The 16,167-nt window shown below is 40.9% G+C and overlaps 1 protein-coding gene across 3 annotated transcripts in view; it reads left to right on the forward strand.

Moving 5' to 3' along the window:
• Nucleotides 1-16,167, forward strand: part of PLD5 (phospholipase D family member 5) — a 204,825-nt gene that overhangs the window by 170,169 nt on the left and 18,489 nt on the right. For all 3 annotated transcript variants that reach the window (XM_009276136.1, XM_009276144.1, XM_009276152.1), the window contains one exon: nt 15,549-15,746. In XM_009276136.1, the coding sequence (XP_009274411.1) occupies nt 15,549-15,746 (198 nt within the window). The remainder of the gene's footprint in view (nt 1-15,548; nt 15,747-16,167) is intronic.

A 16,167-nucleotide genomic window follows, 5' to 3' on the forward strand; every position in this document is an offset into this window, starting at 1 on the left:
TTCTGGGCTGCGAGCGCATATTGCTGGCTCATGTCCAGCTTTTCATTCACCAGTACCCCCAAGTCCTTCTCGGCAGGGCTGCTCTCAATCCCTTCATCCCCCAGCCTGTATTGATACCGGGGCTTGCCCTGACCCAGGTGCAGGACCTTGCACTTGGCCTTGTTGAACCTCATGAGGTTCACACAGGCCCACTTCTCGAGCTTGTCCAGGTCCCTCTGGATGGCATCCCGTCCCTCTGGCATGTCGACCGCACCACTCAGCTTGGTGTCATCTGCAAGCTTGCTGAGGGTGCACTCGATCCCACTGTCTATGTCATTGATGAAGATATTAAACAGTACCGGTCCCAATACAGACCATTTATTCTCTTAACAGTTCAGTTGAATCAACAGTCAAATTAGCTGTGTGAGATGTTGAGAGCTATGAGTATTAATTATTCAAAAAAGGTTTATTAAGCATCTGTAGATACAGTAGATAAGCAACGTTACGCTTTTTATGATAAACGAATAATCTAGTGCATACTTATAGTGAAAGTATATTGGATTCTGAATTTTCTGAAATCAAGAACCCTATAGTTATTAGGAAAAAGAAAAGAAAACAAGCCAAAAAAACCCAGTTGGTCAAAAGATATACTTTTTGTGTGTGTCAATTTTAAGTAAAAACTGGCAAGCCAATATTTTATTTATTTTAATATGAATTAGTTTTTTGGACTCAGCTATAGGAAGGCTTGCAGCATGACAGCTGCGGGAGCACTGGGAATGTTGCTGCGTGTCTTTCCTGTTACCACCAGAGAGAGGACAGAACTGGATTGAGAGATCCTGGGGGTTTCAATTTAGTTGTTCAGACTCTCCTCCTTGTAACATAGAAAAGAGGATACAATAGCAGCAGTTAGAATTCTTCTCTGCTACCTTCTCCTCCTCTTGCCTTCTGTGACAAATAGACTGATAAAACCTAACCTCTTTTTCTTTGTACTCTGAGATGACAAAAATTGGGAGATGAATATGGTATCTCAGCTATTGAGAGCTACATCTAAAAGGGCAGTTTTGGGGCAATTTGAGATTGTAGGAATCCTGGAGGAGCAACTCTTTGCTTGTGGGGGGTAAAAGCAATTGGAAGCAATCCACGTGGTTCTTTACTCAAAAGTCTCATCCCAGTTACATTGAGGAAACATGTGGCGGAATCACAGCTCGAAGGCAGCACTTAGTGACGAAACTCATCTTGGGATTACTCCTTCTTCTCTTGGTCTCCATTTCTGGGGCTACAGATCCAAATCAAAACTTTCCCAAAATTCAGGAAGCTCTGGAACGCTGCCAGGAGCAAATGCAAGCCGTGCTTCTTTTTTGTATCTCTCTCAGGGAAAGGGGAATGATCGTTTCCTCAAAGTATATCCTTGAAAACTGTAGTTTCTATTTATTTGTGTGATCAAAATTGTCCTCCCGTAAAAAAAAAAAAAAAAAGTAATAAATACTGGACTTCTATATACCTCAAACTACATCATGATGATCTCATTTGTTTCCAGTTTCCCCAAAATCTTCCTATTGTGGGGCCAGCTCTCCAAACTGATCACTGAGACAGGATCTGCACATCTGCAATTTCTGTTAATGACAGCTGCATCCTATCTTTACAGAACTGGATAGAGCAAAAAGCACGCTGTAATCAGTCAGTCATTTTTTTGAACTTTTATCTAAATGAGTCTCTTGAAGTTATGTAATGGTGCATCTGGTCCTTTTGAGATAAGATACTTTGTCTGACAGTTAATGGAATTACATCTTTTCACTCAAGCAAAAGTTACATTGAGAGTTTCCATTTGATATAATGTTCTTCTAGTATGAACTACAGTTATGTCCCTAATGTGCACGTTAGACCGTTGCCAATCCTTGCCATTTTCTTCTAATAATTTGCTTAATTTTCTTACTGTCCCAGTGGTGTTCAGTATCATATTGCTATTAGTAAATTGAGCACAGTCTCAAGTGTCCTATGACATGAAACAAGGCTCTTCCAACTTTGTCATCCACCAAGGTTAAATCAAGCTCGGATGGGTAAATGTTAGACTGAAAGTACGTGCAACATAATACCAATATATTCTATCTAAATTCATATTTCTGTGTTAAATAATATCTCTCATATGCAACAGAAAATCTCTGCTTCTAAAAAGTTTTGATATATTGTTAGCCATGTGATCCCATCCTTAAAAAAACTCATGCTGCTAATCTGATTTATTTCAATGGGATTATTTTCAGAACTAGCTAATGTTATAAAGATAACACAAAAGTGCAACCCAGATCTTCAAGCATAGGTGAATGAGTCAAGATGTGAAGAAAACAGGTCTAAGTAGATATTACAGAGCTGTATTGGCAATTAAATACCTTTTTTGTGGTTTTATTTCTTGCTGCGTAGAAAGCTAGTTGGGTTGTCAAAACTCTGCTGTGATGCTATTACAGCTTGTCCTTCAAAAGACAGGCTGAAAATATATTTATTATTTTCACTAAGAGCTTTTAGCTAAGGTCTCCATCTTTGACCAAATCTAGAGCAGTTTGATGACTGTTGCCTATCTCCAAAATAGCAGCTTTTCTTTTTTCTTTCCTCCTTTTTTTTTTTTTTTTTTTGTGGTGGTGGTGATGGGGAAAGATGCATTGCTCTTGGAAATGTGCAGAACTCACAGTATGCATTTATCATGGTGTAAAGTTTGTATTTTTGGAAGTCTGATGTTTTGTTTTATTCTTTAACTGAGACAGGCCACTTTTTCTCTGTTCACCCAGTAAATCAGGACAGTCAGCATTGCCCATTAGGCTTACTCTGCTTGATATTTATTATCTGACCATCCAGTATTTACAAATGAATCTCAGTGAAGCAAACGGGCTGTTTGTCTCTTGCTAGCATTGCTGTGCACTGCTAACAGAGGGCTGGTTAAAGCCGGACCGGAACATGGGTGATCTGGCTGCTACGCTTGTGTTCTGCATGTACTTCTGTTACTGTCTGGTGGTGCTCTTGGTTCCTCCTTACTCCTGTGGGCTTCTGGTTTTGTGATCTAGTGATTGAAAACAGCATGGGGCTGTATATTCACATTGCGCTTGGAGCCAAAAAGACTTCTCGTGCCTCCCCAGCTTGGCTAGTTTCTCTAGATGCAGAGCCGACCCCCAGCCCTGAGGTGCTAGGAAGCTATTCCTGCTTATCGTACTTCTCCCACTGTTGTGCTCCATTCTCACATGCATCATCCGCATTATGTGTTTGTATTTAGTGTAAGAGAGGGCAAAATACAGCTTGCTGAATATTTTTATTTGATTTTTGTTGACTGTAGGACTATGCTCATTATTCTGTCTCTGACCTCTAAAATTACAGATCTATTTTCTTCTCAACATTTTTTTTTTTCAGTTGCTCTGAAAGTTCTGTAGAACAGGTTTACCTGCCGTTGCAGTAATCAATAATAAATTGTAAATCAATAAATAATAAACCTGCAGAGCAAAATGATGGAATATCCAGTTTGATCAGATAAACTAAGTTCTTTCCAAAGCAGCATGGAATATTCAGGTAGTTGGATCTCCACAATCCAAAGGAAAAGAGAAAGTTCTTTCTCCAGTAAAACTAACCTCATAATTGTTTGCTTGCTTTTTAATACTTGCCATGCCATCACTACATCTTAAAATAGTTAAGAGTCATAGAAGATGTTGCAAAGAGAGTGCGTCTGGTTCTGGTTTATAAGTGGTCCCTCAGATACTTGACAAATAATATCAGTGCATTAGGATTATCAGACTTGAGAGTTTTGGATGGGTTCTAGAAGTGTTTAGGGAACTGGAGGCATGTGGGAATTTAGTGGCAGAACACACACTGTACCCCACTGCACAGAGGATAGAAAAATCATCCATACAAGTGCATGCAAAACTAGAGACAGCTTTAAAGACCCCTACTCCTATCTTGAAGCAAACAGGCAGGCAGTGTGGTGAATAGACAGCACTGGTGCAATGTGCTTGCATGAGTCCATGGCCTACAGATAAGACTCAGTGGCCTAAGAGTTAAGCTACAGAAATCTGCAAAAACTGTTTGGAAGGATCTCCCAGAAACTGCGTCAAAAATAGTGCATCAGTCAGTTGCCTTGCCTTTAAAAAAAAGAAATTAAAAAAAAGGCACTGGTCACAGTGATGAGTGGTTTCCAGGCACACCTCTATAAGGCCTCTCTGCAGTGATCAGTAAAGCAGAAGGGCTCGATTTGAATTTATAGATCCTCCAACCACTTGCACTGAAGTCCTGCAGTTTCATTTGCGTTGTGTTCATGAAGAAACCCTGAAATAGTAAGACGCGCTGAGATAGCAATGTGTATTAATGCAGGTGCTGTGCTAGAATGGTTTTCTGGTTTCTTCACCAGAGCTGGCTTGCAGACAGCCTGCACAAAGTGGGGGCAGCAGAACTTGACCTGTCAGCACCTACCTGTCCTGCCCACTGCTGTTCTCAAGTCCAAGCCAGGTCACACGGATGGGGCAAAAGTGTTTGTGCTGCACTTCTGTGCCAGAGCCTACTGCTGGAGGTCAGCAGCTAAGGTGCCTGCAGAGTCAGAGCTCTTAAGACCAGGGTGGCCTTTTACAATCATAGAATCATTTAGGTTGGAAAAGACCCCTCAGATCATCGAGTCCAACTGTTAATCATTTTGTTTGTCCTAGATACAGGCCATACAGTCTGATCCAGGGGTTCCAGCATCTGGCTCAGCAGCTGGCGGTAGAGTCTTAAATGATCAGTAAACTTACATGGATGTGAGAAAGGCAGTAAATCCACCACTTTCCCAAAAATGTGATTTATGTTGTGCTGAAGGAGAACTTGTTCATTAAAACCCAGCTGAATCTCTGAAGGGGCGCTAATGCACCACAGTCTGTTCTGTCATCTCCCGCAAGAACTTGCTGGCAACTAATCTTGGTCAGTGATGTTAATGAATGGAGGCAGATTCCTCTCAGAGGGATTTAGTTATTAGCATACACCATCAGATCAGTCTTGTTCAACTAAACAATTAAAATAACAACATTAAAATAATCATGAAAGTGTATTCCCAATATGTGGTTCCACCCACGCACACACACTTTGATATTGCACAGACAATAGTTCCCTTCTAGATAAATACCTTCATTCAGAACTGCCTCAACTCCAAAAGGTTCCCAAATGCAGCAGCCCAGCCACCTCCCACTTTAATAGTTGAATCCTTTCATGGAAAACTGGATTTAGTACTGTCCTGTGAAAAAGACACACAGTAAATCAGGCTGAAATACCATGCCATAAATCTCCATGAGTCAGGGCAAGGCAGGACAATCATTTCAGTCATTCTACGAAAAGAATAATGGTTCTACAGTTCAGTATAAAATCTCATCTTTCTATATCCATAAGTCATCAAGCAGAACAAAACAGATTCTGACAAAGCATTCCTTCCATATGAATGTGCAGAATTAATGGCATCGCTAAACTTTTTCAGATTTTGATATTGTCGTCATAAGCATCAAGGCCTAGTTTGGAAGTCCTCATGCAGTCACCTTTCTTAACTTTGCTAAGTAAACAGCAGTCACCAAAACAATGAAATCATTGACGTTTGCCTGGAACTGCTCAGTGGCAAACTATTAATCCTTGCTTGAGGGAGATGTATTGGGCAGGCAGCGCATGCCAACAGAAATGTGAGGTGTATCTTCAGAAAATTGCAGAAGTCATGAGAATCCCTGTATTGGACAGTCAAGTTTTTCTAATCAGTATAATGATTTATTAGGCATTTATTTCAAATTTAATGGTATGGTAGATTTCTGTGATTGGGTAGCAAATCATTTTGTAAGTAGATCTGCAGCATAGGTACAGAACCTACATATGCCATATATATACACACCATAAACATATACTACAGTTTCATGATGTATGTTCTGCTTAAATGTATTGAAAACATCTTTTATCATCTTTGTGACTTACGTTTTATTACTTTCAACTCCGTATGTGCTGTAACAAAGAACTCAGTTTAAACAGAAATTGCGAGAAATAAATTTGATCTTCTAGTTTTAAGACTGGAAGTTAGTGTTAATCCTGAATTGGAATAACATGTTTTCAGGTATCTTTTCAGATATTTCTTTCCTTTTCCTATAAAGTTAAAGTGATGATTACCCAATATTGCAGATGGAAATGGCATCAAGCCTTAAAGTTGTCTCATGCTTGTTTTATGTGGGTTTTTTCCTCTTTGTTCTGTTCAGTGTGAACTTATGTAAGAGCTATGCTGACTTTTATTAGTGTATTAAACCTCTGACATCTTTGGCACACAATACTTCTGTTTCTTGCACAAGAGGTGTTACACATTATTTAGAAATAAACAATTTTTACATCCACAGGGGCAGCATCTGCTGTGAGTTGAGATAGGAGATAACACCCAGGTCGTGACCTTATGCAATAAATAGATTCATATTCCTTTTTCTCACGATGATATAGCCATAGCATGCATTATTACTATTTGTTCATGCAGTAGCAGCCAGCTGACACCTCAGCTGAATTCACTACTTCACCAAGTACAAAGAGGCTTTTCAGATGAGCCAAATGACCTTTACCTGTACGTGCAACATAGTGCTTTAGCAGAAAGAGGGAATTAAGGAAGCATGAATCAATGTGTTCCCAATTTTACTGTTAGGGTCAGGAGGCACAAATATGATGTATTAATATAATTCCAAGTTTTCTTCCTAGGAGCATATACCAGGACCACATCTTTACAGGAGACATTGCTTCCATGTTGAAGCAGCCAGAAACCCTGCAAATATCTAAGGTGGCTACTCAGAAGAATGGGACAAAGAGCGAGCGTGGATTTCTGAAACAACCATTGTCCTGGGGCCGCCTGTGTACTGTTCCGCTAAATTACCTTACCTGCCTAAACTGCTTGGATTCCTAGCTTACCTCAAGGCCCTGTACACTGAATTTAATGAAGACTCAGTCAAAAATTAATTAGAGCCTTTGGCCCTCCCTTTACATCAAGAGAAGAGGTTTCTAATTCTGATCAGGTAGTCTGGCAAGGCTCAACAGTTACAGCAATAATTCATATGCAGTGTCATTGTCCCAGTTTGTGTCCACAGCACGCCTGCCACCAATCCCTATTCAGTTTGCAAAAAGAAAACCCACTGTGTGTCTCGGTAATGTTATAAACAATGCATCCAATTAGTCAACTACGTGCTGTTGCGTTTCCCTGAAGCCCACAAATCTAAAAGCCCCAAGGAAACTGTGCGCTTTGAGAGAAATGTTTAGACATAAGTATTGCCCTTTTTCTGAGGTCAGTCCTTCGCACTCTCCTCTCCGTGTTGTACAGCAGAAGACGTACGGAGGCTGCCCCTTGCAGCATTACATAGGATGAGAACAAATACTAAGAGCTTGTGCTGTGACCTCCAGCTGCGTGAGGGGGATGCAAGATAAGGGCTCACAGGACAGGCTCCGATGCAGGAAAGATGGAAAGAGGCGGCGGGATGTATGCGTGTGTGTGCGTGGTAAAGGATAGTCCAGGCCTTTCCAGAAGCTAGCAGGATCTTTCACTTCACCTTTTAATTCTTTTGTGGTTCCACTGAGGTAGTGAATTGTTTAATGTCATATGAATGACACCAGTACTGAAATGGGATGCAGCTTGCCAGCAGTGAGACGGAGGCCAGCGCAACGAGGTCCTTTTCTTCCCAGCCTGCACTTTTCTTTGATATACGGAACAAAAACTGTGTTCCAAAAGAGAAACAGAATCAAATTAGAATTCCCATTAATTAGATTTCCTGCAGTAAAACAAGAAATAAATTAAACATGATCCTGGAAAAATGGTATCTTGCAGTTGCAAGTTTGCTTTTCCCCTGAAGAGACACTTGTGCTTGCTTTGAGGGGGTAATGAAACTGTAAACTGAAAAGTCATTGGAAAATGATAAATTAGGCTGTGATTATGCCAAGTGATATTAATTATGCTGATAGACTATACAGCAAGGAATTTTTAACTGATGCAGTTCTGCCTTCTGGCTTGCTCTGACAAATGGCAATGTGTCAGGCTTTTGGTTTGTTAGCGAACATCATCAACAACAGTAAGAAAGCCCAAACTTGCACTCTCAGTTCTGTGTTAGGTTCTACATGAACATCATCACAGAGTGGTCCATGGTTTAAACACATTGTATTTGTATTGCTTGTACACATAGATTTATTTTTGCTCAGTTTTTCCATATTAATAGAGCAGATGGCTGGAAAAAAAAAAAACATGATGGGGTTTTTTTCTAATGTGACAAGGACATGGAGGATTTCTGTTTTCCTGCTTTGAAGATACGTTGCTATCTGTTCCTCACAAAGTTCTTTTTAAACCACACCATTTTAAAGCAAGACCCCTTTTGCCTGGGCGTCTAGCTTGCTTGGCGTCTCAGTGGCAGTACCTTTCAGCAGAAATGAAATGCTGAACCTATTTTTTTTTTTTCCAGCATGGTTTCCTTAAGATCAGGATGCTATGCAAAATAACGGTGGGACTATCTACTGAATGTAAGGTGAAGTGGAAATTAGTAGAGCATCACTGTACAGTTTTGTGTTCTTGACCTGTGGGCCAGCAGAAAAAGGAATGGGACACAAAAATTATCATCTCCTAAAATATCTCCTCTGCCTTATTGTGACAGCTTTTTGCCATTAGGTAATTTAAAAAAAAAAAAAAAAAAAGTTTAAACTTCCCTGGGACTTTTATTTTGCAAGAACCACAGACCAAAATCCATCAAATGTACTTTCTAAAGGTGAGAATTGAAGACCAGTGGACTGCTAGTGGCTGCCAACTCAAATGTACTTTATCAGTTCCAGTGGGGTACAGTCAGTCCACTTATGTCCCTTCCTTTCTTTTAGTGAGAGCATGTCATGGCTTTATACCGACATTCAGTGCCAATGCTGGGTGCACTCTCTATCGAATGCATCACCTCTTCTTGGTCACATGCTCAGGTTTATTTTCAGCACAGTGGCTTGAATGACAGTTTTCCATTTTCAGTGATGGGATCGAGTTCCCAGCTCAGGTTGAGACTGCGTTCTCATGTCAAGTGGAAGGGACTTTTTTCTAGTTCAGTAGAAATTCTGCCTGACGATTATTTTCAAATCACTTAAAACCAAGATGATAGAAAATTAACCTTTGGCCTTAGGTGACAGCAACCTAAAATCCACACAACTGTGGGGCATGGGCCAGGCACAAGAGATATCCATGTGCAAGACTCACAAAGTGATTGACTGGAGAACGGTTAAGAGTTAAATCTAGGAATTTCAAAATACCATTTACTCAATAAAAGTGTCTATAGAAAACAGGAACAATAGTTTAATTGTAACAGTTAATCTCAAAATTTAATCTGTTTGAATGCTTTAAGTAATCTTCAAAAGCAGTTTGGGGTTTTCAAAATAACAGGGAATTCAGGTAAGAATATTTATTGTGCCCTAGATGATTTCTGACATCCAAAGATGCTGTTAATTTAAATTTTGCATTTATTCACTCTCACATAGTTTGAGCTAGACAGACTAACTTCCTGAGAATACAGTGCTTTACCATTTGTATTTATCTTTTCTATTTAGTATTTCCCAACAGTAGCGTAGATCCCATGTTCTTACCAACATGGAAAGAAAAAGTGGAACTCAGAGCAGAAGCAGGACTGCGCTGAATTTGGATTTCACTGAATTATTTTTGATTTTAACGTAACAAAGCTGTGAAGCCTCTGCACTGTATTACTAGCCAAGCACGGAGGGAGGATTTTGGCTCACAATGCACGAGGGTAGGTTGCAATTTCTAGTGAAGCGTTAGCTGAGGTACATGCTTTGCTGATTTTGTGGACTGTAATAGCTGCACAGGTTTTGTGAGAGAAGAGCCAGGCAGTGTTGCAGCCTTCTCAGCCTCTTCAGCATCAGGTTGCGTTTTCGGTTTACATCAAAATGACGGCTGTCTGAATGGGGTCTCTTACGCTTAATGAATTTATGATGAGCACTACTCCTGTAATCCTGTTATAGCAAAGTCTGCTACAACAGTCACATCAAACAATACTACATAAAGAAACACTTTTACCGTTCTCAAATCTCTTTGTCTCTCTCTCTCCGTTGGTGATGGTGGCTCCCATCAGAACGCCCTTCCCCTCCTGCTCCGCCGCCACAGGCCACCACTCGGCTGTTACCTGTGCCTGGCGTGGGACTGGCACACATACCTGCTCAGCAGGTTTTGGTGAGAGGTGAAGAACAGCTGCGCAGAAGGCAGCCTTAAGATCATGCTATGTACGATTGGAAAAGATTCACTGAGCATTAAATGATACCAGATGAAAACATAAGGGAGGTTTGCAGCAGGGGTCAGGTAAGACTGATAACCCATTGAAAAGGAACCGTATGTTTGGAGTGCAGGCTAACCAAACAATTAGAGCACATTTTATGAAAAGGTAAGTTTACCACCGTAAATATCTGCGGTCAGCTCTAAGGTGGTAATTGATACATTGTATATTATTTTTCTTTAGAAGCTATTGAAAATCTTAGGTCCTTTTAGGCCTTAGTAATTGATTTATCAGTATAGCATGCTTTTTGTTATTGCATTACTTGCCCCTGTTGTGATTCTGGTTTTGCCAAGTCATTCATTTGGAAATTGGTCATTAAAAAAATCACAGGCTTGAAAGGATAATTAAATACATTTTCAAACACAGGCAAATGGGAGATGGACACACAGTCCTGTATATAAAAAGTCTCCTTAGTAAATGTAGTGTGCAATAGACTACTTGCAGTTAATGCAGAGTTTCTGTAGCATAGGCAATGGGTGCCCGGCACCTGCCGGTGGCCAGAGCTTTTGGGCAAATGGCAGTTAATGCCCGAGGAGAGCTGCCTATCGTTTTCAGGAGCAAGCTCGAGTGTGAGCAATTACTAAAAACTTTTTCTTTAAAAGAAATTAACAAGGAGTTTTCTAAAGCCTCCTGCTACGTTTGCCACAATTCAGATATTGCAAGCTGTGAACCAGATTGTGCCACTCTTATGTAGGTCAAATAGTACCTTGCCTACACAGTGGGGTTGTCTCTTAGAGTGTAGCTCAAGGTAAATATAAAACGCACTGTCTAGTCTGCACAGTGCAGGATAAGGACACATCGTACACCCTGTCTAACCCATAATCCAAACGTATTTGAAAAGTCCTGCTAACACTGTTTCTCAGTTTATGAAGCTTACAGTGTTACGGGTCCACAACCTGTATTGGTTAGGTTATTTTCCGGTCTTTTTCTCATTTCGTGTACAATGCCTACAAATGTACAAGGGAAAAGAATAAGCAGAAATTCCCATTTGTGAAATCCTGCTCTTTGTCCAGTCTAATAAGGAATTCCTCCTCTTGTCATAAAAATCATTGTTTTTGTAGCTACGCCATATTTGTTACTTTCTGTAGCGTAAATGATTTCTGTAGTTAGAGCATCATTGTACAGTGGGTATAAGCCACCATTTCTTGAGTCTTGTGTAGCCATTCACTTCTCTGGTGCTTTAAGAAAGCCCTTATTGGCCAGAAAGACAAACGGTGATTTGGTAGCCTTTAATAGTTGCTCTGCACAAATGTGAATGTCATGGGGAACAAGGAAAACCAGCTCCCATGTTTTTCATTCTTTGAGAAGAGCACTCCTGGTGGCTTTTAACAAAGAGGGAAAGAAACCTGCTCATGAGAGGACACAAGATTCTCTATCCAGAAAACCATTCCTGTCCCAGCCCCCAGCACATGCCCTGAAAATGTCACTCACAAGCAACTCTGCGACTTTAGCATCCAAATATCTCAGTTCTATTTTGAGGTAATCAAATTTGTGACTCCCTATTTTCATTTCAGATTTATCTTCCTTAGTTTTATTAAGGTTTTGATTTCTTGAGATCATCTTCACTTTAATTTTTCAGCGATGTTTTCATGACTGAGTTGCTTTTAAAACTCAGGATGAAGAAATACTTCCCTTGCCTTAAGGGCTCCTGCCCTGAAGGATTTTACCTTAACAGATACCTCAGATGATGCTTAGCTGCAGATTTCAGTCACTGCAAGCCACGGAGCAACACTCAGATTTTGATTCTTTCAATATAAATGTTTTTTTCTGCTTCTCCTCTGAGACTCTTTTAAAAAGTCTGTAATGACAGCAGCTATCAAACCGAAGAGAAAGTATTTTCCCTTATCTAGATGACATACCACTTCATACTAAATTTGTCACTAACACATCCTTGCTGCCCACTCTCTGCAGTGCCTCCAGGATGATAGGCTTTGTGATTAATTGGAAAAAGAGCAGTCTCTCCTCACCTCAGAGTACGGGAGTAAAAATAGGCTCAGTGTGGAAGACGCTCCTGAAATAGAGGGGTTTTTTTGGTCTCCAAAGCTATTGGGACTGTTGTACGAGAAAGGAGATGGCTGGGGGTTTACTGCATACACGTGTGCATTGCTTGTATTGTTTCCATTTCACGGTGATGTACCAGCTGTAAACCAAGACGGCCATGAGGTGACAGGCTGACATCTAACCTGGTTTCCTAAGGAAATGAGGTCTGCACAATGAGCATCGGAGTCGCTGCCTGCCCTCTTCCAATAACTTTGAATCTACTTTCCAGGTTCAGGCAAATTTGAACTTAAGTTCATAAAAGCTTAATGAAAGCAGGCAGCTGGGTAAAGTGGGGTGACTGTGTTTTCCCAGAGAGGGAATGGAGGAGCCCAGTCTGTATCACGTATCAGGGAATCCACATGGGGGAGAGCTCTTATCATGGCTTCAGAAGCAGGAAAAGCTTTGACCAGTGCTTGCCTCCAGAGAAGCCAACTGCAAGACGCAATGCCGTGGGAAGCCAGGGTTCATTACTGTGCTGTAAATACATCTCTTGAAATGGCTTCGTTCCGGTCTGCGACTTGAGTGTACCTGCTGCGAGTGGGTGAGTGGCGGGGCCTGAGCCAGGGCACCACCTCGGCTCCTGCAGACACCCGCTCACACGGGAGGGTGAAGTCCCTGTGCAAAACGGGCTGGTCCCTGTGCGTGTCCGTTCATGGGGAGAGGCCGGCAGTAAGGCATGGCTAATGCTTCGTTTTACAGTCAGGCGTGGTGGCAATCTGTAAAAATTGCACTTAAAAAAACCCATTAGTGCCCCCGGCTTCCTCCCTATCTCTGTACATGAGGAAGCACTTAGGCAGAAAGGCAATCCTTTAATTCATAGGGAGAGGACACACTGCAAGCATTCCTGCTCCGAGGAGAGCTGCTGACGCAGATGCAATCCTGGTAGCTTCTGGTGTGCTGAGAGGACGCTGTTTTATCTTTACGTTTAACGGAAGGCATAAAGTGGAATAGTAATAATGGGACTGATAAATGAAAGGAAAACTGTAACCACATAATTATGTCAGAATCAACTAACAGCCATGAAAAGCCAATTAAACCACATTATGCAGATCCATGTAACAGAATACTATTAGTAAGTCTTTTGCAATGACATGCCTGGCAATTAAGAGAACAGTATTGGCAGCACACAGTGAAAACAGTGATAAAGTATAGTTAAAAATGTTTGGAGACAAACAGTGCATAGAGGACACGAACAGCCTAGAACTGAATACAGGAGCGTCCTCAAAGATACCAGCACCCAGGGGAAAACACAGTTATTCCAAATAGACTGTTTGCTGGGATGTTGGGCGCAGCTTGGAATTAATTTATAGTTATCACCAAAATGAATTTACTGCTTAGCTATGAATGAAAGGCTGCAGTGCAGCAAGTAGTCTGTATTTTCCGACTCTCCACAGATTTCAGGTTGTGCGGGCTAATGGAGGAATTACATATTTTTTCTGAATTAAAGAAGCTTGCAGAAATATTCTGATTTAGGCGGTAAGAATATTAGGTAACGTTCCTGTGGTTGCAACTATTCAGGAAATGTTTGGGAATGAGATCACTCAGTGTTGTATATTCTTAGGTATGTGGTATTTCCAGGTCGGGGACCTAAAGAAGGTGTCACCCATTGAGTTTCTTCCTCATTGGAGTATTTGTTTCCTCTCACCCACCACAGAAAGAGAGTTGAAGGTTCAATTCTATCCTTCGCTTCCCTTCCTCTGCCCACTCTTGCAGAGCGGTTCTCTTCTGCAGTCAGGGAGAATTGCGCAGGAACAAGCTCTGACATAACATTAGCCTGGGGTTCAGAGTTCCCACAGGCTTTACAAAATGATACGATCCTACCAGAAACTACTTCATGTGACTGTGGAGAGCTCCTCTAAGGGAATAAAACCAGTGGGGATTTTTTGGTGTCAAAAGATGAGTGTGCTGGAGAGTTCATACTCCCCGTATTTTCTTCATCATGCCAGGCAGACTTCCGAGACACGCTACCAAGAGACTTTCCTTGCAGAAAACCAGCATGGATCCTTTAAATATTTATCCTACATATCATTTTCCAACAGATACATACAGGTTTTCTTCTCACTTTATTTTTGGAGATGGCTGAACTAGTATGAAATGCAGATAATGAGAGGTCGATAGCGTTTGTGCCCACAGCAGTGCTTTCCTGAGCTATTATAAAGCAAAGGAAGGGAGAGAGTGTGCGTGTGGTTACGCTTTGATTACAGAAGCCAGGCAATATGTTTATAAATGAAATTCTGTCAACAACTTAAGTGCGAGGGACATGCAGTTAATGAAATCTCTGTCAAACCAAGATTTACGATGACCAGGAGACATGCCTTTACTTAAATGGAGAAGTGAGACTGTGCCCGTAGAAGGTTAAAGCATTTAATTGTACTATGATGTCTATATTCACTTGGGCTATTTTTCCTCATACTTTGTATGTGAGAATGCTGATGCTTACAGAGTTCTTTTCATGAGAGAAGAGTATCATTATCTCCATTTTTACATGTGAAGAAACTGACACCCAGAAATTTGGAGTACCCTAGGTGAGGTACCATACCATAGCAATAGGGGAGTTAAGAACCCAACCTTTTTGTGTCCTAATTGGGTATACTATATACTGGATCATGCTGGATTTACTGCTGCACAGTAAATTTAGCTACTGAGAAGTAAACACCTGTTTTTTCATCCTTTTATTTGAAGCTTCTCCAGCAGAGAAATAACTTAAGTCCATTTCTTTCACCTTTTCCAGAACTCACAGAAAACAAATTGTTTCTGAAGAAAGAAACTGTCACTGGTAGCAGTGTGTGCTCCTACGCCACCCTGCAGAAAGGATGCTTTTCCTGTAAACAAAATAATATAAAAATAATAGGTAAATAAAAACCACCCCAGCCACGAGTAGTAAATCTTGGGCAACACCTACAACAAAGATGGTGCCTATGATAAATGGGTATCACTTGTAAGTTGTATCTGTCTGTCTGTAAGTGTGTTGTATTCTATCAGGACATGTGACTCTGACACGCACTGGACATACAAACCCTGTTACAGCTTTTGCCCGCTCTTGACTTTGAAGATTTAGCTTATGAGTTTGCCTTTAAAAGAGTATTGTTAGGAACGTTCTTGTAGTCGAGAGTACTACCGCTGAGCTCAAGGCATGCTTCTGAAAGATGCCCCTCAGAACTCTTACGTTCTTGCTGCATACTTCCACAGATCCATCGACCAAAATACCACTAATGATACAAACTTTTAATTTCACAGATGAAGGAACTTGGCGTCATCGTATACAACTGTAGCTGCCTGGTCCTGGATTTGCAAAGGATATTTGCCCTGTATAGCTCATTAAGATACAAGAATAAAATACCTCCGAGTTGGTCTAAGAGACTATATGGAGTGTACGATACTCAGAACAAACTGACACTGCAGCTGAACGAGACAAAATCGGAAGCTTTCGTGTCGGTAAGTTCTAAAATGAGTTGCAGAGAGGGAGGGAAGGGAAGAAACTTATTTAACCCACCAGATTCTTGGAAGACCTGGAAAGTTAACATCTGTTTACTCTCCTAATACCGTCCTTTACGAACTACAGAGTAGGGAAGACCAGGTTAGGTAGGTGTTAGTAGCATATATGAAAGAAACTCAAGTGTCTCTTCACTGATAGAGAGATGTTCACCATTCCCTGCAGTAAGACCATCACAATGCGTGTTCTCCCTGACAGATACTGGCTGAAGAAAAGTAGTTGTATTTCTACACTTGAGTACCTTTGGGTTTATATCCTGTATTTTCTTTTTAGTGGTGGGGTTTTTGTGTGTGTTTGGGGTTTTTGGGCTTTTTTTTTTTTTTTTTTTTTTAAACACCTAAATTTTTTTTCAGCAGGGGGTAA

Source organism: Aptenodytes forsteri, unplaced genomic scaffold (genome assembly GCF_000699145.1).
Source record: "Aptenodytes forsteri isolate BGI_AS27 unplaced genomic scaffold, ASM69914v1 Scaffold10, whole genome shotgun sequence".
In the NCBI taxonomy this organism is placed as follows: domain Eukaryota; kingdom Metazoa; phylum Chordata; class Aves; order Sphenisciformes; family Spheniscidae; genus Aptenodytes; species Aptenodytes forsteri.